A 24,042-nucleotide genomic window follows, 5' to 3' on the forward strand; every position below is an offset into this window, starting at 1 on the left:
AAAAAAAAAAGGAAAGAAACAGGTTTACAAAGAATCAAGGGGAACCATGTTTTTTCATTAAACTTATTCTTTAATGGTTCTTTTGTGTTTTTTTCCTTGTTGAGGGTTGGTGGGGGTGTTGGTGTTGGAGAAAGATTGAGGAAAAAAATCTAAGCCATTCTTATAAGATTTTATTCTTTTTTCACAACTAAGCCTTCTTTCAAAACCGATGAGTAAACCAACAAATCTAGGCCTTCTTTTAAAACAGTTAAGTAAACAAATAAAACTATATATTCTTCAAGCCCACTTGCCGTTGACATGCAACCATATTATGTCAGTGCAAATCTCCATTAAACATGAAAATAATGGCAAGTAGGCCTGAAGATACGGATACTCGAGGCATGTACCCAATGTCATCGCATTATTCAGGAATAGAATCGCGTACATAGCTTCAGGCTAAACCACATCATTTCCATTTTTAGCCTTCGAAGTAAACATTGCTAGAAATCGCGAATAAATGTTTCAACGACTTGCTGTAGCCATGAGATGGATAAATTCTAGAAAAGCTGCTGAATTTTGATCGGCGTGTCCCATGAGATGTCAAGATCGGGATACCATTTATATTACTTCCATGTATTTTAGCGCACTATAGATTTCATCCATTTATTGTCACTTTACGCACAAGTTTAGTCCGCTTAAACAACACGCTTTCGTTTTACATTTTCATCACACAACTGCAAAGCTTGAATCGTTAGCCCCTCGTTGCCCACATCCTTAAATATACTTGTGTTTTCCCATTTCTTAAATTTCAAAATCATATAGGGCTTGATATTAGTACTTCAATATGTGTTTCGTTTTTTCCTTTTTATCCCCTTACCAAAATCTGTTGCATGTGTCTAATGTCTTGGAGATCTTCCTTCGTCCTTTTTGAACCTTCAAGCCAAATCTTCTGCGTTCTTTGCATGCATATTTCAACCAACTTCGCGCTGATCGGCTTTTTGGATAGCATCCGTCATCTTTCAACAAAACATTATATTACCCAAAAAAAACATTTTTAATAAAAAAATTCTAACAGGATATTATACATCACTGCTCAACTATTTAATAGTTCTCAAATGGAATAAAAAATCTTAACCATTTAATGATAACAATGCGGGTTCCTAGAAAGGAACGAAGAAGTAGGACTGCAACTCAGAAGACCATAAAGTTTACAAGGCCATGCTAATCATAGCTGCATCAAAACTTTATCTACTCATCACTTTTTTACCCACGCAGGACCAGTCCTGGTCATTTGCATGCCCTTTATCCTAAAGGCAGTTCCAGAATCTTCAGCTCTCTCTCCTCCCTCTTTTCTTTTTTCCGAATTTTTTCCCTTTCGAAACTTTGGTATTCATATGAGCAATCTTACCGGCCTTCTGCTGCCTTTTCTTTCTTACTTGCTCAAGATCTTTCAGCTCAGACGGTACGTTAGCATTAGGCACTGACCAACGATTTTTTCCACCTCGGAAGTGTTGCTTATGTCCTCTCAGTTGATGACCCCCTACAGAAACAAGTCATCAGATAAACTTTCTCATTACGTCAACAATCCAATCATTTCTGAAATTAGTCTGTCCCCAACATTACAAGGGGAAAAAACTCCTGAAAATCTTGAGGTTACCCAAAGAGGCAATTGCGGTCATAAGTGATTTAAGAGAACATTCCATCCAATGCTTCCCAAAGTCCACCCCAACGATTAACTAAATTTGGTGTGGCTTCCCTAATTTACTTAAATTTTATGCAATTACAAGGTAATAACTCCTTTCCTTAGGAGTGTAATGTGAAGCCTATGCATTTGCTAAGGATACTTAGGCCCGGGACATGCAACAATTTGGGAGCAACAAAGTTTCTAAACTCATTTCAACCATGGAAATGAAAAAATGTTGTGTGTTCAGAACTGATGATTTTGAATGCACAATATAAAGGCCCGTTTGGTATTGCTTTTGTTTTCTCTTTATGTATTCAAAAACCCAAGCAGAAAAATGAACTACACTGAACATGTATGATATCATGAAATTGTTTGTGAAGTCTTTAAAATTTCACCAATGGAAAAATGAGATGCAAACATGAAATACTTGAGATAAATAAATAGTTTGACCATAGTAGCTAAAAACGCTACTCTTGGCTATCATGACCACTGAATACTAGCCCGCACACCTGATTCCAATGCTTCTAACCCGTTATGAACTAAAGCATATCTTCTAGCCACCAGTTATATTATTACTAGTGTTAAGCACATACAACATACACATCTTTCAAAAAATTAAGGCCTGTTTGGGTACTTCCTGCTGAATCCAGATAACCCAGGAAGCGAGCATGGTTGCCGGGAAAGAAGGGAATGGGAGAGCAGACAAGGGAGACATGGCAGTCATGGGACTGCTCTCAACAGGATCAGAAAAAAAAGATACCTCAAGGGAGCAGACCATGCTATCCCAACGCTCTCCCTTCACCTCCCACACCCTCCTTTCTTCATGGCGTGCTCAACTCTCAGACTATCCTGCCGGATTTAGGTAAACATACCCCAAAGGGGAAAGAGAGGAAAGGAAAAGCTTTTCCTGGCAGAGTCACCAGACACCAAAAGCTTAACTTGAAATTACTTCCACATGTCGAACACAATGCAGTGCGCATAACAGTATATAACTGGTTAAAGATATGAGGAAGGCCAAGAGGATTGATTCACCCATTTTGGATTCAAAATCAGTTAGCTAGGGTTTTGAATCAAATATTTCTATCCATTTCAATCATGGATTGGGCATGCAGATCATATATAACCTAACTTGAATCCTAACCAATCAAAAGCTAAAACAATATGCTTTCCCCACCCAATGACAACATGCCTTACATTTAAGAAACTAACATACTGTTACTGATAACTTCTATGTCGTTAGAAGATTTTCTTTCCAATGACGACTTTTATGTCTTTGTTAATCGAGATACATTGAATGGGATGTTGATAAGGCTATATCTTATAATCAGCAATTTCTTGATTACTTGTTTACGTTATAACTAAAGCTATCCATATCTATGCTTGGACTTTTCCTGTTTGGGTTATCTTAAACCTGATTCAACCTGAAAAGCCCAATATAAGTTAATAGCATGAATTTTAGGTCAAGCCAAATCCAATCAAATGGAAATGGATAAAGATTGGATTCAAAATTTTGATCCAATTCCGAAACATATCACTCTTGGATTGAGCCAAAATGATTCCAACTTATTTCACCTGAGGGCTTGTATATAAGCACCCAAGTCCCAAATTCTGAAGGCTAGGAAATTGGACACTTCTGAACACCAAACAGCCACTTTCCAAAAAACAGTAAGTAATCAGTATAGCAATATGAGATTTCCTTGACAAAATAATATGATGATGCATGATAACGAATCAAACTTCACTAAAACCAAGAATAAGGTGTCCGCATCACCTGTGGAACCAGTACCCTCCTCAGCAGCGTCCTTGGCCATTCCACTAAGAGAAATCATTTTGTGGGACCGCTCCTTCCATTTCTTGTACATCCCTGTTTTGCTAGCCTTCATTCTTGCACCACTCTCCGTTTTAATCTATGCATCATAAGGATGGATGAGATGAAAAATATTAGCCATAGTTTTACCTATAGTATGTATGCATTTATTTATGTGGGCAAATCTTAAATAAGGGGTTCATAAAGAGGTTTGCTCATGGCAGTATTTAAGAGTCATGACCAATGTGATACCTGAAAAACACTAAAGAAGTTTTTTTTTTTTTTAAATTAAATAAGTTACAGCAAAACATGGTCGACTAAAAATAAAAGGTTAAGAAAACCTAGTAAGTGAGCCAAATGGTTTTTAGCATGCGTGCTAACTTGTTTCATTCTCCTTTCTAAGTAATTGATTAGACATGCAACCCTCTCTAGTACACAACTAAATCTATAAATATCCACACACACACACATGAACTGAAGGAGGAGCAATATCACAAGCTATTAGAACTTTACAACCAACCTTAGGCACCCAAAAAGTGGCATCACGATGTTTCCTTAGGGAAGATTTGAACAATTTCTCATCTACCAATCTGTCCTTTTTCATGTCTTTTACACTCTTTCTCATTATCTACTCAAGATGACTCCTCAGATACAAACCAAAAGTGAGACAGGATCCATAAACCAACCGCAAATTCATGAGATGAGTCACTTTCTGATGGTTAATGATGATACAAACTACAACAAGGAAAGTTGTAACTATGAAAAATTTTGTAAATAACAAACTTGAATGTTGGACCTGACATACTTGCTTGTCATGTGACAACTTTTTAATGTCCTCATAAAAATTATAAGTATAAAACATGTGTCCCATTAAACATGGGTCCCTTGTGAACATGAGAGCATGGAACCACCTTATAAAATATACTTCACATGGGCAAGAATTGTACAACATTGTTGAGGATTGTACCTTCCCTGTAGCTGTAACACGTTCCCCATTATTCAATTTGATGTACTTTTTGTGTTTCTGTAAACAGAAATTTGATCTATTGGTGTCTTGAAAATGCATAATAAAAAAATAAAACTAGGTCAGAACAAGCAAGTTAGCTCTATTTTATACCTTATCCCAATGGTATTGTGATTTCTGCTTCTGTAAACCAGAACTATCATCTGCAACTAGATCAAGAACAGCAGCCTCCAATCTGCAAAAGTTATAGCTACTATTATCAAGCAGATAGCATAATCATTGAATTATATACATCCAAATAAAAACTACCAGTCAGAACATTTTGATTTGATCCAACTAAAACAAAATTGCTGCCATATCAGGAAGCAATCATGAATCTTAAGGATATTAGCTCAAGGGTCACCAATTTAGGGAAATGAACATGGCTCTAATACAGAACTGGTTAAAAAGACAGGCAAAAAATGGAACATAGAGATCAAGAAGGTACTGTAATAGAAGACAAGTGCAATGTCAAATACATGGTGGAAGGAATTGAAGCTTGCAGGGCAGAACTCAATTTAAGTTGGGAAAGGAACCAAAATATGGTTGTGAAAGGATGTCTAAACCAGGCACAATCCGTAATTTTGTATCATAAACTTGAAATTGTCGAATCATAGGGAATGAGTACACAGAGGGTGCTGAGTGGAGGGAGTTCAGGATTCTTCTTCTAAAAAATTAAAGATCATGAAGGCTATTAAGACTCTCTTCATTAAAGTGGGGTTAACTAAGAGAGAAGAAGTTAAGTAGATGTGGAAACTATAGTCTAATGACATGTCCATGTGAGGTTTTTTTCCTGCCTTCTCATTCACTGCTGTAACTGTACCTTGAAAAAGAAATGTGTAGGAATTCTGGATACATATAAAAAATCCAAGTTTTCCTGGATTCGTCTATCTTGAAGAAAAAATTAAGCTATGACAATTTAATGAGAATAACTACTTGTATGCCCACTACCAGCCTGCAATAGAATAGATTACATCTATTTACCATCACCAATCGCTTGAGACGGCAACAAAAATGATGTAGGTCACTGTACCACATGCTGTGTACTCGTAGAGCAGATAATCAGAGAGGTATCTTTCTGTCTAAATTTCTGGAGTGCCTTCAAGTGTATATAGAAGTTTATTATTTCCAACCCAACAGCTGATCCTGGCTGATGACAAGGAATGTCCTCAAATGTTGTTTGATTTTATTGTGGACTATCAACTTGTCTATTCAGTGCATCTCATTGCAGGATTCCATTGTTTAAATTACTTTTTCTTCACATACTTGGAAATGCATTCATCTATTAATTCCTCAATGAGATGACCTTTATTTTTTCACTCTCATTAAATATTTTTTTCTAGAAAATGGGAAAGCAAATATTGCTAGTTACCAATATAGGCATTTCAGGAGTAAAATTATGTGAAAAAAGGGGAAATAGCCTTCGCAAGCCATGACATTGGCACAGTTATCTGAAGCAGGAGCAAAGCGTGAGAATGAACTTGGGTGCAAGAATATGGAAGTGAAGCCTTCAAAAACATTAACAAGGATGAGCCTTAATAGCAGGTGAGATCCAGAATACAAAGAGATTTTATAGCAGATGTATCTTCCTTGGTAGGAGGTTGTGTCTGCTAAGCTTTAGTATCTGTTAGCAGCACATATTTTGTTGAATGGCTACTCTGTATGATCTGCTTCAATAACAAGCCAAAGAATATTGAAATTGATAAGTCAAAAGAGTAGTATTTATTTAGAAACAACTAAATTATACCTGTTCGAACCAAAGCCCTCACTTCCCTTCACTGATAGACCGGCCTCCAAATGCTGAAACAACAAAACTTAATCCCCGTTACTCACATCACAAGGCATGCATTTGTAGCAGAACTAGAAAAAAAAACTAGAGGGACTATGCTCCTTGTAATGATGATTTGTGCATAAAATATAATTACTATTGTCCAGCATAAGAGATAATTATTGTCATGAATGAACAGGTTGAGGGGAACAAAGTTGAAATTATCAAGTGAACCGCAAGAACAACCAATATGAGTAAAAGTAAACATACTTGGTTGGTGGGAACAGAGCTTATATAGAATTCTTCATCCTTAAAACTCCCGGCCTTTCTTTTCACGCCGCAAACTTCTGGAGTGGGTGAAAAAAAATCAGTGAGGCAAAGTTGAAAAATGAGATCAGACTATAAGTTTTAATGTGAGTAGAGACATGTTGTGTATGTACTTTTGAATCCACAATAGAACAAAGCATGAAAATTAGCGATGTGAAATATATACTGCTTCTATCTCTCTCTCATGCGAACACACAGTGTACACACACACACACACACACACACAAAAAAAAAAAAAGGATTTACATAATATTATGAGAATAAGAAACAAAAAACCACACCTAAATCATATTTAGCAACTGACAGATACGTATGGGAATCATGTAACTATGAAATGGATTTAAGTAGCATTTAGAGAACAAGATCTACTTAATACAGTATTTAATACTAGATTCATCAAAATGACACCACCATGATATCTAATAGAATCTATACTTTATGAAAAGAGAGTCGGTGGTCCTTCAGGTCTATCAATTTGCCCATGGATAGAATGTTATTTGATTGACAAACAAAACTTTACTATATGAAAAAAAATTATTACATCAACAGTTTCGAAAAGAATAATAATTGATTACCCAATTTTGATCCTGTCTCTTGCATTCAAATCCCATATCCTATAAGATCCCTTAATGTTTCAATATTCCTCTTTATTTTCTTAACAAACTTCTTTCTCTCTATCCGACAAAATTATCCCTTCTATCTCTATCTCTCTAACAAAATTATCATCTCGAGCTCTGTATTTTGTTTCAATCCCAATCTTCAATATATAATCATCCCTCCCTAATCTTTCTTTTTAAAGTTTGTAATTTACTTTATTAGTATTCTCTTCTATAAATATATATGAATCATTAGGGAAAATACTTATTTCAAGAAAAAGATACATAATATATATTAATTTTGACTATGTTTGAGATTGTTGTTGATGGCAGAGCTTTGGGTAGCAAAGCTTTTACCAAAAAATTGTTTTCTCTTCGGTAGTTACATTTCGAAAGTGTTGTTGAACTTATACATTGTTCGGTAAGCAAAATGAGAAGGTGCTGTTATTATGACAAAATGACAATAAAGGATATTGCATAATATTTTATAGTAATATAATGTAATATTACATACTATTACATATCAAAATACTATTACATAGTATAATATTATTATAACATAATATAATATTGCAATATAATGTAATATAATATTATATCGCATAACAATATAATATGATATGATGTGATATTATATGATATCATAAGATATAGTAATGTATTATTACATTAAAATATTATCACATAATATAATATTATTGTAATGTAATATATATCGTAATATGATGTAATATATGCAATATTATAGAGTATAGTAAAATAATATAAAAAGAAATGATATAATATAATATAATATAATGAAATACAAGATGTTAGCATAGGTATTTTGGTCATTACAAAAATTTAATTAAACCAAAAATAGCTTCCCAATGTCAACCAAGTAAAGCTTTCGCATGGAAGCTCCACTAAAAAGCTCCAAAATGGAGCTTCTCCCAAACGGACGTTTTCCAGCTTTTGGGGGATCCAGAAAGCACTTTTCAATTTTTTTTACTAAACACCACTAAATAGCTCAAAAGTACTTTGGAAGGGCCAAAAAGTAGTTACTTACCCTCCAAAAAAGGCCATAAGTAGAGTTGATGAAACACCAAATTAGGCTAGGCTCTACAATAGAAGTTAGGCCCGAAGCCTATGCCCAAGCCTAGCTTGACTTTACATTTTTGCCCAAGCACACCTCAATCCTGAAGAGCCAATCCCAAGCACAATTTCCTCCTTGCCACAACCCCCCCCCCCAACCAACAACAAAAAAATTAAAAAAAAAATCTAACTTTTGCCACATTGCAATAATCAATACATTTAGGCCAACCAAAAATTTAAGCCATCTATCTAACTTTTGCCATATTGCAATAATCAATACATTTAGGCCAACCAAAAGTTTAAGCCATGTATATGCATATATATATGTATATATGCCATTTTTTAATTTTCATTGGCTCGGCTTGATTTTCAAATCAGGCCCACTTTTCCCAGGCCCATCCCATGGTCCTAGTTTTAGTGCCCAAGCCCCACTAAATTTCGGGCTACGCAAGCCACCTAGCCCATGATCAGCTGTAGCCATAATATATATCTTTCTTAGAATCATCCATCTAAAAATACTTCCGCTACATGCCAATGTGCTAATTTAGACAAAATCATTAACATGTTATCCAAGAGAATTAATTCCTCTATTCCGGTGACTAGAATGTACTTTTTATGCATGCTAGGATAAGTAAAGGCAACGAAGAAGTAGATATTGCAGCACAACAAAGGAGCATATATATATATATATATATATATATATATATATTAATTAGCAACGCATCACAAGAAAAATCGAATGATAAAGAGACCCATATTACAAAAGAAAGAAAGATGCTTGCGCAATGATTTTACCATTCTATCGAGGAGACAAGATGCATGTGTCACTGCAAATCAATTATGGATCGCACTTGGATATGTTGTTTACATGGTAAGAAATCTACATTGTGTTAAACCCAGCTACTCCAAGGAAGCAAGAAATAATATATTAGGACTCAACAAATAATCTAGATGTGATGCTACTGATTCATGTCTGCATTAAAAAAAAAAAAAAAGAAAGAAACTATAGGATAAAAGGTCGGAAAAACACTGTATAGACAGACTATGGTATATAAGGCCATCTATATAGTTCATGAATCCACTGCAAAAGACTAGGAATTGTACAAAAATTTATAATTTCAGTTACCAAAGAAAAGGCAGCAGATTAAAGTGTTTTAGCATAAAAAACAAGAAACAATAAGTAAAACGGACATGAATATTTATATAACTGCACATTAACATTCTTAATGATCTCTTGGCATATCCAAACAGGCATCATATAAAGCTAGTAGACAGCAAGATGAGTGAAGAGGTTTGGAATTTATTTTGATTATTTTTCATATCCTCATTAAATTACAGTGATAGCATTCAAGGGCCAAAACTTTGAGATACAAGCGTCCATTTCAACTAGATTATATAGTATCTTGAAGAAACTTATTTCATGGATGTAACTAATCCACCTGGGGCTCTTTTAGACCAAGTGGCCTGAAAGTAGCGGTCACAATCAAGCTAGGTCAAACAAGATATGAGTTGGGTTGGATGTAGAATGGATCAAAAATCTATCAATCCAAACCCGACTTATTTATTAAATTGGTCAAAAATCTAGACCTAAACATGATAATTTTATTAAAAAGGCAATCTAACCCAATCTACAACGAGTTGAAACAAGTTAAATAGATCAAATGATTAAGCATTACCACCCTTACCAGAAAGGGCTAAAATAAGATTAAGATATAAGCACCTCCTTATTGTTTTCTTTAGTCATAAAAATTGGTTTTAGCTTAAGAATAAGTTTGATTAAATAATGACTTAAATAAACTGTAAGTTGCAATGTCTTAAAATCATACTTAACCATGGCTATGTATATGGAAATATGTTACCCAGACCCTTTGATAAAGCCCAAAGAACCTGCACACCAATTTAAATATGAACATAGGTATGGCCAAAGTTCGCAGACTCGGTACCGGAACCCATGCCGGCCGGCTAACGGACGGTACGAGTCAGTATAGATCCGTACCGGACAGGATCAATGCAAACCGACACAGAGCAAAGGAAGCAAACCGAGAGGAAGAAAAGAGAGAAAGAGAGAGAGATAGATAGAGAGGAGGAAAAGAAAGAAAAGGAGGGAGAGGCCTCCGACTAGCCGCCGAAAGGCCCACTCGATACCTTCGGCGCCGCGGACATGAAACAGGAATGATTGCCCATGTTTCATAGGTTTTTTTAAAAAATCCGGATTACGATGAAGCCGGTAAACCGATTACCGCTTCACTATTCATCGACATTTTTAAAAAAAATGTGATGAAAAACAGGGGCGGTCACACTTGTTCCGCAGCTCCATTCGCGCGTTTCTGCCAACCAGTGGCCGTGGCGGCCACCCTGCGCCCTCCAACAATCTCTCCATGGACTGCATGACCCTTCAGTACTGTCGCTTCCTCTCTCTCTTTCTCTTTCATTTAAAAGTCCTATCGAACAACACCTAGCAGCGAAGGTCTCCACGGCCCTCTAGCGGCCACAGCGGATCACTATCGGCCTCTGGCAACGTCGTAATCCCTCTCCCTCCCCTTCTCTCTCTTCTTCTTTTTTCCTTTCCCTCCTCTAGTGAACCATTTTCCTCAATCGAACTGTCCTTGTTCCCCATCGGTCCGTTCGGTGCAGGGTGTACCGGAAGGTTTAGGCCAGTACGAAATTCCATGGGTATGGCACTTGGATATGGCTTGATAAAAAGTTCTTAGATATTGAAAAGGATCTCACACTTGGGCACATGCCCAGATCTAACATACAAAATTGCAAACCCAAGTTGTGATGTAGAGCCAAGAGTTTGGAGAATTAATTCTAGTTTTCTTTTTGCATTTTTCGCATCATATTCTTTTCTATTGCCTGAAAAGTCACCTCCAAGCAAAGTCGGCTGTGTTGGTATTGGGGCTGGTATCGATCGGTGGTAGCATGATTTAGCACACCCTTGTACCATTCCGTGCTAGGCTCGAATCGACATAGCAAAGAGAGTGGGGAAGCAGGAGAAGCGAAGAGAGGAAAAGAAAGAGGAGGGGAGGGAGAGGGTGGGGAGGCCGATGGTGGCCGTCGGAGGGCTACGGAGATCCCTAGATGATCCGAAGGAGCAGGGTGAGAGGGAGAACCAAAGAGAGAAAAATATAGAGAGGGGGGGAAGAAGGAAAGAAGAGGGTGGGAAGGCCGTGGTGGCCACCAAAAAGCCGCAGATTGCTGCCTTCACCAAGCCCTTGTTTCAATCTAATGAAGGGCAGGAAGGAAGATCGGACTATTCAGGAGCCTCCATGGTCCTTCAACAACCACCGCGAGCCTCTCCTCTCTCTCTATCTGCATGTGTGTATTCCTCTCTCCATAGGAAGGCGAAGCTCTAGCAACCTCGGCGGGCCTCCAACGGTCGCACCAGTCTTTCCCTCTCCTTCACTCCCCCTCTCTTTTCCTCTCTTTCCTTCATCCTTCCCCCATCCTCGCCGATGTTTCATTTTGAACACCGGAACCATCCGGTTGGCCGCTGATCTCTCCGGTTCAACGAACCCTTAAATATCAATTTGTTCGATCGCACATACTTACTACATAAATCTGGAATTATGCTATTTTTTTTTCCTTGCAGCAGCTCGGAAATAAATAAGAGATCTCAACTTTGTGCAAATACTATCAACCACTTTAACCCCAACAGTGAAATTAAATTTATTCAAAACCTATCATACCTAAAAGATTCTAAATAATTTTAGATTTATGGTGGAAAATTGCATCACAGTGTCCACATTTTAGATCCAATTCCTCAGAAAAAAGAGCAGGTGAAGGAAAGGAAGATAGAAATGAGTCAAATTTATAATATCTCCAACATTGCCCCCCCCTCAGCTTGTTAATGAAACCTTGAGAAAGTTAAACCTAAACTTCATTAAAAGAATGATCTATCTAATGCTCGGCCTTAAACCAAACTAATGATTAAAGACAACTATTAAAAGGCATCAATATCCCTAATCCCTTTTTTCCAAAGGGTTGTTTCCTTGAGACATTCCTAAATCATACATAATTTAGCTGAAATGGGTGACTGAATCTCAAGTTACAACTTACACCCACTTCAAAGCATTGTAATTAAACCTGAACATAGGAAAAAAAACAAAATTAAAATCTAAATCCATTGGTTTACCTAAGCCTAAATTGCTAACTAACGCAATTCTACATCACATAACAAAGAAGCAATCACGAATAAGATTCATGATCATGAATCCTGCGAAAACAATCATGCATAGATTAAGTCCCATAATAATCCTTACATTCTCTTACCATATATAAATATCCAATAATAAGTTACTCCACCTTTATGGCCTAAAAATAAACATTGATATCTTTAATGTAGTTTTTAACAATAATAGAGCGGGAGAAATAAGAAGGACTAAATCATGTTTCTTAAAAAAAAAAAGAGAAAACTGATCGATTTAGTAAATAGGTTTTGAATGATTCTCAAACATCAGGAAATCCTATCAGCTAATTCCATAAAGAAGAATCAGAGAAACAAAATTAGATGAGTTAATCAAGAAAATGGATGATTGGAGATCAGACCATTTGAAGACAGAATATTCAGCATGTGTCAGTTAGCTTCAATCTCTATTTTTTGATTTTTTATTTTTAAAGCTTCCTAGCACCTAGATTCTTGCCTTGGCACAAATCCATCCCTGCAAGGACTTCAACCCAGCCAACGCCCCAGGAGCAGCAGGATGTCTATACTCCTAGTTTTATTATGAAGATCTAGGAGTATAATGTTTATAAAAATGGTATGATATATCTGCAACATGTATATTCAAGTTTTTCACCCTGCCTTAGGTTAACGATGAATCAACAATAGACTAAGCATAGGCTGGATTGAGAGCTCAATGTCATATGCATCCAGTAGGTTAGTGTTTATGAAAATGGCAATGGTATATCTACAACATGCAGATTCAAGTTCTTGATCCCACCTTAGGCTCAACAATGAATCAACATTAGACTGATACATAGTTTAAATATTCTTGACTTCTTAGAAAAGACTTCAGTCTACCAAAACTACAAATTGACAATGAGAACAATTGGAATAAAAGTTTATCTGAATCTAACAAAGCCGTAGAAACCTTGTCAGTTTGTCTCCATTGCCATTTATGTCTCCTATTTAGGTTCTTCATGTCTCGGTGAGAACGAATACATCTCCACTGAAACTGTGAGAAAAGCTAATTTTCATTGATTAAACTCTAGTTTTCATGAAACTAGATGTCAATCCAACCTCTCTTTCTAGTCTTTTTTCTCTTCTCATCATGAAATCACATCTGATGTTTTTTGGGTTGAATTCTGTCTAAGATGCAGCCCTAAAATTCCTAACTGACTTATAACCCTACTGGTACATAAAACCTTATGTGCCCTCCAGCTCTATCAATTCTATACGAAAGGAGACTTCCATGGTAAAGTGTTAATTTATTGATCTGTTCTATCAAGTTAACAGATGATAATGCAGAAATATCAATAAAACAAAATTCATTTTATTGTACACACATGAGAGGGGAAGCATTAAGCTTGGTTTGATCGCCTGACATCATAGTTTCAGTGGTTTTCTAAACAGCACGATGCTGGGAAACTGACAAACTGAAACAGGAGAATCGAGAGAGGAGAAAACCTTTTTTATCCCAATCTGTTGAAAATGTGCATTGTACCTCCACTTCCTGCATTAAAAGGAGCACCTAGTGATGTTACAAAGAAACAATCGCAAGGAAATAAAACATTTTCTCTACCATGCAGGTGGATAGGTACATATCTATTAAAAAAGAAGGAATGAGATATATGAATATATATTCAACAATATTACAAAAATATGTCTAAGAATTGAATGCACAATCATAATTCCATAAAATTGACCTAATTAGTGATAAAGATAATGGATCAACTTGTTTAGTTGCAGGATATATAATAATAGTATAAAACAAATTTTATCACATCCAAATATGGCTTTCTTTTATTATCCAAATTATTAGGCCACTACCCAATTATGTTCCCAGCAATCGACGGTCCTGGAGGGACATGCTGGGGACAGACCTAACCGTTAGCCTTTTCTCTGTACAAAGTGGCTGCTCCAGGAGGAGGGACTTGAACCTATGCTACTGTGCTTATCAGCCCAAGCCTTTACCACTGCATCAAGCAATGGCCCCCTCTTATTATTTATATTATTAAACTAAATAAAACCATTCCCTCAACTTGGACCATCAGGCTGCCAACCAAATTGTTGCAGATGACGAAACTCCAAGATGCATGCTTGCTATGCTTTTTGTGCAATTTTGGTGCAAGTTATCCCTATAGGTTGCATATGAGGACTCCACATTGCCAACAGGCTGATTGGCAGGACTTAGTAGGTCATGCTGTTGTTGCATAAAACTTTTGCTCATCACAGCCATCATACTATCTCATTACAGTGCGAAAGCACCTTATCAGTTTTACTTATCACTTCATTGTTGATTGTAGTTGTACTATAAAGTATAAAAAAGGATTAGGTCAGACTCTCTCAAACAGGAAAAACTCTACACAATGACATTATAAAAAGGTAATAAGTCAAAACATGCAGCCTGGTGGCCACTAAACCAGTAGAAAGGTTACCTTTGGTGCCTGATCAACAAAACGCTTTTGGTGTACCAAATTGATCACCTCCTCATGAACAGCTCTTTTTTTCCTCATCACCTCAAGCCACTGATTCATGCCCTATTATGCACAAGCCAAAATCTGTACGTCAGTATTGCTATGCATCAAAAAGATTATTAGCAAGGCACTTTCGAAGCCTATGACCATGGATTAACTCCTGAAGGACCATTAATATCAATTGAAATGCCACAAACTCTTGAAGAGAATGTAAAAGAAAGATGGTGACAAGAAAAAAGGGCAATGAAGAGATGCAGTTGTTCAATAACGTACACATATGAAGCTCTCAATTGTTAATTACTATATAAATACTAGAGAATTTTAAGTTTTCAGACAACATGAAAAATCTAAAGAAAAAAAAAGTAAAGAAACAAAAAGTTAGGTAATCCATTGAAAAACTTAATTTGAAGGTTGCACCAAGACAATTCGAAAAACATGTAAAAAACAGAGCACATCGTTGAAAATTGCATATTAATCTACATAATAAATCCAACTAGAATAGCATGAACGTGAAGCAGAGAATCATCCTGATGTTGTCTACTTTCAAGACACCATAGCATTGCAACTAACTTCAAAACATAACAAGGAATGATCTATTTTGAAAACAAAAGTTGATTGACAAGGTGTTTATCAATATGACTCGTGATTATTCTTGCATCAAAATGGCCTACCATTGTTCCATCTTGTGTTATAGTTATATTGCAAGTTGCAATCTCCCTGGTGCACAAAACACAGTGGAATATGCATTTGGTTGCAGGGATAATGACAGTTGCAGATCCGTCTAGTCTCATAGCTTAACAAATAGCATTTTATCTTTTTAGCTCTTTGAAGTACCATAGAGATACATACAAGATTACATGTATAAAAGAAGAGATGGAACCCTTAAGAAATGTCAACTCGTGAAAAAAGGGTGAGGTCAAGATTTGTTGAATGTGGACTGAACTTATGGTTTGGAACGATTTAGATTTAAACTTGGAATGACATTAGACGTGGCCCTAAATAGGACACTTGGTGAATGAAGATCCATAAAGCCGACCCTAGATAGTTGGGAAAAAGGCTAGATGCTTACGGTTATGGTAAAGATTCACACAGAAGATTGACAGAAGGAAAAAAGGATTAGGCAATGAAGATTGTTGAGATTTAACAAGGATGAACAAGATAAAGATTAAGGATAGGGGATATTGAACATGGTTGTTTTAGTAAGATCCTGGAAACTATATTCATGACAAAGCTGAAACAAAAGAACAGTGCAACTGATTAAAATACCAGAGAATCGAAGCTGTATCATTCACCATTGAAGAAAACTTATAAATGGTTTTATAGAATTTGAGATGTCAAAAATCAAAAAAAATATATATATATTCCATGAGTGCAGATGGACCCAGTAATTCTTGAGAGCAAGGACAATTTATTCCACCCGACTTTCTCAATTCTGGCTTATTCCATCTTAAGGCGACCAAATACAATGCACAGTTATGACCTGGCTAAGACAAATACTCAGAAATTGGAATAGTTATCCCATGTTTTACTTTCCTAAAACCAATCTGGATTTAACACATATATCATGAATATGAAGAATACCATGGTTCAATACTTCAAATGGAAATAGGTTGCTCATTATCACTTTATCAGGAATAAGCAAGACAAGCGATTCAATTAATATTCGTCTGGTATAAGATTTGAATACCGAACCCATTTCCTTCAGGTGGAGTTCTGTCCAATTTCCTATATTTTTTCAGGTGATCACTAAATTTATCAGTGAGAACCAAAACTGGAAGTGCTTCATCATCGCCATTATAATCCATACCGAAGGCAATCAGCATTATATCTTGTTATAAGGGGACGGCATCTTTATTTCCACATCAGTTGTGAGTCAAAAGAGAGTATGGCTTATATGGATTGAAACATTCTCTCCCATGTAAGGTACCTTTTAAAAGACAACCGTGAGGCTCCAAATAACCAAAGCCCACTGAAATTCAAAGATGGTCAAAGTCAAAGCGGACAATACCTCACGTATGCAAATGTGGAGACAAACCCAGCCATCCGACCCCTTGACCGCAACACCGATGCCGACACACACATACTTTCTCTTGACTAGGGAGGTAATATTGTGGGGGGAAAGCATCTTTAGTCCCACATCGGTTGTGAGTCAAGAGAGAGTATGATTTATATGGATTAAAATCTTCTCTCCCCACGTGTGGTGCCTTTTAAAGGACAAAACCATAAGACTCCAAATGGCCAAGGCCCACTGAAGTCCAAAGATGGTCAGAGCCAAAGCGAACAATACCTCATGTATACAGTCAAGGGATCGGATGGCCGGATTTGTCTCCATGCCCGCATACGTGAGGTATTGTCCGCTTTGGCTCTAACCGTCTTTGGACTTCGACCTTGGTCATTTGGAGCCTCATGATTTTGCCCTTTAAAAGATGCCTCACGTGGGAGAGAATATTTCAATCCATATAAGCCATACTTTCTCTTGACTCACAACCGATGTAAGACTAAAGATGCCGTCCTCCCACAACATTAGTCCCCCAGCCAAGAGGGAGCATATGTGCGTGTGCAGAAGACATTTTCATAGACAGCACCAATGTTGCGGTCAAGGGGTCGGATGCTTGGATGGTCAGCTTTGCCTTCGCACCCGCAAACATGAGGTATCATTCGCTTTGACTTTGACCATCCTTGAGCTTCAGTGGACCTTGGCCATTTGGAGCCTCACGGTTTTGCCCTTTAAAAGATGCCTCACGTGGAAGAGAAGATTGCAATCCATAAAAGCCATACTTCCTCTTGACACAACCAATGTGGGACTAAAGAAGTCATCCCCCCACAACACATCCCATCTTAATGGAAACCCATATCTCATTCTCTATCAAGAAACAAACCTTGGACAAACACCCATCCTTAAGCAAGTCCACTTCTCATCAGATCCTTGAGCAAGTCAATCAATAAAGGTCTTGGTATAGGATTTGAACAATCCTAGACCCATTTACTCTAGGTGGACTCTTGTCTAATTTCATATCTGTGCTTGGTGAGATCCAAATTTATCAGCTAGGCCCAACACTATCCCATCATCATCACCATTATTAATATAAACAAAGGGAATTCACCACTATATTTCATCTTACTAGAACTCCACTCCACAAATTTCCAGATGATCCATTTCTTTCCTTATCATGAAACAAACTTGTGACTCTGGAACAGAATTTCTAATGTCACTTTTATAGGATGTACATGTATCTCATTTTAAAACCAATGTTACGACATGTTTTAACCTCAACCTACCATATTATTCCTGCTTTGAAAACCATGAGTATAAAGAGGCAGAGTAAACATATATTAGGCCCATGCAGACATAAATCACTTGTCGCACATGATATACATATGAAACTGCCAGAAAAATCACAAAGCATAACCAGAGATGTGATTTTCCCTTATAAATTTAAAACTAAATGAAAAATCTAGAAAGTTCTCATCATCTCCGTACACTGAATACAGTTTGATTTTATAACATGTACAATAATGATTATGACAAAATAATAACAGCATGAAACAGAAAATGGAACATAAGCAGGAACACTGAGTCTGCAAATACCGTATCACCATCCAAGTAGTACCATCTAAAATAAAGCAAAAGCAGCAGTTTTGAACAAGCAAATATTTGATAATGCAAAAGCGATTGAAGAAAGTATTGTTACTTGTGAATTTTTTGACTTTGCAGCTTCCCCTTCAGCCTCTAAAATGGTCTGCTTTGGTCTGTTACACAAGTATCCAGTATGAATAAAACAAGATTAGTCATTAACACACAAGAGCATGAAGCAATTTCATTTTTTTCACAGATATCAGAAAGAAGAAAATAAAGCCAAGAATAAACAACTTGGATGCCTGACACCATGCAATTAAAAAGAGAAGAAACAACCCGATAATAAAGCTCGATAAAGTCAAGTGGCACTGACCTATATGCTTTCAAACGTTCAGAAAATGCAAGTGCTGTCAGTTCGTTGGATCCCAGTGAATTTATAAAAATTGGATGCAGACCTTCACGAGGTAAATCCTTTATTCTTCTAATAGATTCTCTTGAAGGTAAAGGCTTGGTCTTTGAATACAAGCGAAATGCATTAGCACATGTCTTTTGCAAAGATATCAGTTCTGCAGATCCATTAATAATCTCACGAACTCTATCAGAAACGAGATCTAACATTGGCTGGGGAAAGCGCCCATATACAGTTTCCCCATTAGCAAGTGCTTGATCAATTCTTGTATGCACTCCCTCCATGTCATTAACTACTTCCTCCTCCGTTGGAGAAGGTCTAAGAGGCTTTGAAAGAAATAAATGAAGGTCTAACAGATAAGGCATATCCTCAGATGTGACAAATGAATAAGCAGTACCTGTTCGACCGGCCCGAGCTACTCGGCCCACTCTATGAACAAAAATTTTAGGCTTTGGAGGAAAGTCCCAATTCACCACATTATCAAGCAGAGGAATATCTAAGCCCCTTGCAGCAACATCTGTCACAATTAGCAGCATTGTCTTCCTTGCTCTGAACTTTGACAGATGAATTTTTCGAGCATCCTGATCCATATCTCCATAAGAAATGGAAGGCTTGATACCCTCTTCTCTGAAAAGAATGTTTAGAAACTCCACATGATGCTTTGTTGAAACAAATATCAAAGTCTGCTGATCAGAACTTATCTGCTCTCTAATTAAATATAGCAAAGCAGCAAGCTTCTCTTCATGGCGCAGCGTGAAGAAGGTCAGCTTAAGATCTGGGCTAATCTTAGTCTCCAGATCCAGCCGCACTACCTGTGGATCACGCAGACCAGCCTTGGCAAACTCAGCAAGGGCTTTTGGCAAGGTAGCACTAAAAAGCAAGGTCTGACGCGTCTCACTTAGCTGTGAAAGAATTTTGTGCAACTGTTCAGCAAAGCCCATGCCAAATAGGCTGTCAGCTTCATCAAACACTACATATTCTACGGTACGTAGAGACATGCCCTCAACCTCCGACAAATGATGCATAAGTCGACCAGGCGTTGCAATTATAATATCAGGGCTTTGAGCTAATTCTTCAAATTGATTTTCCATGCTATCTCCACCAACCAATAGACTAGTGCGAAGGTCTGTAGAAATTTCATTGATCAAAATATGATTATAGATATAAGTAATATCTGACTAGAATTGCTCAAAATGTAACTACAACCACAAGCATAAACCTTAGTTCCTCATTAGTTTGAAGACGTAGAAACCGCATAGTGGAATGTCAAGTTGAATTAAAGATTGTTGTAAACAAGGAAATGAAACACAGACTATTAGATTTTTTGATTCTGCTTCATGGTCTCAAATCATCAGATGGGAGATGGCTATGTGACTTTCAAACTAAAAAGTCTTCAACTTAATGAATTTTCTTCTTTTCAAGAGAAACTGGTGGAACAAAATTTCATCTCTATTTTTTTGTAGTTCCACAATTATTTTTAGAAGACTATATACATGTCAGGTCATGCTACATTTGCTCGTCATATTACCTTTTAAGTAGTCCATCAAATTAATTTAATATTTGAAAGAAAATCTAAGCTTGCAATGAACTAGCTGAAACCAACCTTCTGTTGACAAACCGAGCACCTTATAAGACTGTTATAGGTGACAACTAGTGCTAAGACATTTAAAAATGAAAAAGTAAAAAAAAAAGTATACATGAAACATGATCAGAGATGAAGAAGGAAAAAAAATAATCTACTGTCCCCCGATTGATATAAGAATCTTAACATGCACTGGAAATATTAATTGTTGGTGCAGCACATATACAGGAATCGAGACTAAGTGAAATTACATTTTTACATGAACATAAGATTTTGACATGCACTGCATTTCCTTTTCAGTGTTCCATACCCTTTTTCAGGACAATCCAAAGGGTTTTCACAGGCCAACACAAAGCAAAAATAACCTAAGAATATTCAATAACATCTGGATTCATGGTATGTAAGTGTGTATGTGAAATTAAAGGATTGTAAAAAACTTATAAGACACTTGTCTAAGATGGGGAATGCAGTTTCATGCAACTTTTAGTCCAAATAATCAGTGGCCGACCAAAACGAGGAATGACTGACATATTGAGAAAAGGAAAAAAGAGACGTAGAGAAGAAACTCCTGATGATCAAAGAGCGATAACTCATAACAGCTACAGGCCACAACAAATCCCAGACCGAGTCTTTTGCACCACCACAACCATTTAAGCCATCGTCACAACTCATGTCAAAGGTGTCTAAAAAATGCATCTTGTCAATACCCAGGAGCTCCAGGTTTCAAGAGTTAACAAAAATATTAGATTTTACTCATATCATATAATGACTCAGGAATTATTTAGTTGGAATCCAGTTTTTCGTCTTTCAATTGCAAATTGTAATTTAGCAAGCAAGCTTTACGTCATATTATACAACCACCCCAAGAAATATGACAGATAGAACTAATATCAAGAAAAAGCGAGAGAGACGGAAACCCTAACCAGTGTATCTGCCGAGCTCCTTGTTGAACTTCAGGGTTTGGAGAGCGAGGTCCCGAGTGGGAGAAAGGATGAGGGCGCGAACGCCAGCCTGGGGGACGTGCTGGCGGAGCTTCTGGAGCATAGGGATGAGGAAGGCGGCGGTCTTTCCGGAGCCGGTGCGGGCCATGGCGACGACGTCGGCGCCGGAGAGGATTAGCGGCATCGTCTTGCGCTGGATCGGGGTGGGGACGCGGTAGCCCTTGCGCTTGACTCCGCGGTAGACCTCCGGGCAGAGGCCCAGCGACTCGAACCCGCCGGACTTGGCCTTCTTGCTCTCCTTCTTCCGCCGCTTCAACTCCGCCTTCGAGCTCACGCCCATCGGTACCTCCTCCTCGTCCTCCACCTCCTCTTCTTGGTCTTCTACTTCGTCTTCTTCTTCTTCGACGAGCTTCTTCTTCGCCATGGTGGGCTTGGGTTCCTTCCGTTTTCTGGGGGCTCTTTCCACCGCCTTCGCCATGGAAGTGTGAATGGAGGAGGAGAGAAGCGAAGGTCAGGGTTTTCGGAGTCGTTGCCCTCTAAACTAGGGCCGCCGGATGGGTTGTCCGGTTTAGGCCGCTGTCCAGATATTTATCCGGTTCACCGATCAAACCCGCTTTGCTGTATTAGAACACGGTTCGATGACCAGACTCGATCAGGCTCTAAGATTAAACTTTGGGACCTCAACTTGGCCCAACAGCTGTTCAATAAATCATGATAGAGAAAATCTTTGTGCACCACATACGGTATAATAAAATTGATATAGAACATACCATTCAATCATATTAGAGCACATAGTCATCGCTTTTCAACACATAAGTACCTACAGTTCTATTTTTTTATTTAAAATTTTGAATGACAAAGATACCTCTTTTGGTCTGAAAAAATTATGATATCTTCCGGTTATATTATGACATCCTACGATCAAATTATAATTTTTTGCATATAGAATGTCATAATTTTTCTTTCAGAAATCATAAAAAAAGAAAGATATTTTCGTCATTGATAATTTATAAATGATAAAATACTCTTCCCTTCCTTACGACATCTTGTGACCAAATTATGAATAGAAAATTATAATTTGACTATAAAATACCATAATATGGTCACAGAATGTCATAATTTTTTCAGAATAGAAAGAATATTTTCATTATTCAAAATTTCAAACGAAAAAATGAAACTCGTACATTAAATATGTATTGAAAAATGATAGCTATGTGGTCCAATCAGGTGTGGCGGTGTATTTTTTTCTATATCAGGTGAGTGTACAAAGAATTACTCTATCATGAGATGCCTTAAGAATGGACAAAGGATAGCCTTTCAACATATGGATGGGGGCTCAAGAATTATGGAGGAATATTATTTGAGCTACTACTCATTAGTCATTAGTATTTAGGATTTAGCATGTGCATCGCATATGGTTATTCAAGAGAGAGAACATTTAAAGTGCGTTTGGTTACACTTTTTGATTTTTAATTTTTAATTTTTTAAAAATATTTTTTATTTTTTTATTTTTGTTATTGAGTAAAAATAAAAAAATAAAAAATATGTTTGGTAACTACATTGCTATAAAGCAAAAGGCAATGTTTGGGGATGACATGTGAAGAGCTGAGGAAGAAGGGTTCAAGAAGAGAGGGAGAAGGGGGTGGGAATGTGAAGAGCTCCACGAGGAAGAAGGATTCGGGCTCTTTGCTTTTTGGTTTAGCATTTTAGATGTGCGGAAGTAAAAAAAATAGAAAAATAAGTTTTGGAAAGCAAAAAATTTTTGCTTTGTATATAAAGTAATTATTTTGATTATTTTGATTTTTATTTTTTACTTTTCATGATGTTATCAAATATTATTTTTTGATTTTTATTTTTTTAAAATCAAAAATAAAAAAAATATTTTTTTAATGGCTAACCAAATGCATCCTTAGTGGATCTCTATGATGATATAAATTAACATATTATAACATTATACTTCCTGTTTAATTATATGTTTTTCTTCTCTCTTTACATCATTTTTGAGTAAATGCAAAGGCTTTATTATATTTGTTAGTAGTGAATGCAAAGGATAAATTTACTAAGAGAGACTATAAAAGATAAGGAAGCTCAAAGTACATACCGTGAATAACTCTCGACGGTCGAAGAGTGCAAACAAAAAGAACATTTGGGGGCCGAGGGGGCTGGATATCATTATGTCAACCCTGAATTATTTTAATTCTTGGAGCAACTATATCTGAAGAAGAATGTTAATTGCTTCAAAATAATTTTGGATACTCCAAACAAACACAGAAAATTCATCCTTTAATAGAATTGATTTTTATTATTTTATATATTTGAATAAATGGCAGAGGGAGGCAACTCCCTCTACACCCCTCCCCTTATTATTTAGAAAATCAGACTGCTTCCATCGCATACATAAACCCCTTTAATCCTTCTCTACCTCGTTCCCTTGCCAAAGCTGACAATGCCCAATTCACCAATTCTCTGACAAAGCCAACATCCCGAAACAGAACCTTTAGTTATGGGTAGAAATGACAAAATATAAATTCTCAACCTATACTCCTTCCACTCGGCAATAGCGAACCATAATCTGCCATCCCTCTTGTTAGCCCATGCCACAATTACCACTCCATTCTCTCTGCTGAAATCATCATCATATATTCAATGTCCCCGT

The 24,042-nt window shown here is 36.9% G+C and overlaps 1 protein-coding gene across 1 annotated transcript; it reads right to left on the reverse strand.

Moving 5' to 3' along the window:
* Positions 1-991: 991 nt before the first annotated feature.
* On the reverse strand, positions 992-21,934 carry LOC105039205 (DEAD-box ATP-dependent RNA helicase 29). The gene is made up of 11 exons (XM_010915281.4): positions 21,369-21,934; positions 18,828-19,989; positions 18,570-18,627; positions 14,839-14,940; positions 13,868-13,913; positions 6,512-6,588; positions 6,221-6,273; positions 4,588-4,669; positions 4,438-4,494; positions 3,435-3,570; positions 992-1,519 (listed from the first exon to the last, which is right to left on the reverse strand). Exons 1-11 carry the CDS (start codon positions 21,862-21,864, stop codon positions 1,308-1,310), a joined length of 2,481 nt encoding a protein of 826 aa, XP_010913583.1. The 5' UTR covers positions 21,865-21,934; the 3' UTR covers positions 992-1,307.
* Between the last annotated feature and the right edge of the window lie 2,108 nt (positions 21,935-24,042).

The sequence above is a fragment of the Elaeis guineensis genome, chromosome 1 (assembly GCF_000442705.2).
Source record: "Elaeis guineensis isolate ETL-2024a chromosome 1, EG11, whole genome shotgun sequence".
Taxonomy (NCBI): domain Eukaryota; kingdom Viridiplantae; phylum Streptophyta; class Magnoliopsida; order Arecales; family Arecaceae; genus Elaeis; species Elaeis guineensis.

Bases quoted from the DNA above. Each gene is read 5' to 3' on its own strand.
- LOC105039205 (XM_010915281.4), bottom strand. From the start codon at position 21,864: ATGGCGAAGGCGGTGGAAAGAGCCCCCAGAAAACGGAAGGAACCCAAG. The intron at 18,628-18,827 runs GTCAGTGCCACT...CTTGTGTAACAG, and splicing joins GAACGTTTGAAAGCATATAG to ACCAAAGCAGACCATTTTAG. The intron at 13,914-14,838 runs GTAACCTTTCTA...CTTTTAATGCAG, and splicing joins TTGTTGATCAGGCACCAAAG to GAAGTGGAGGTACAATGCAC.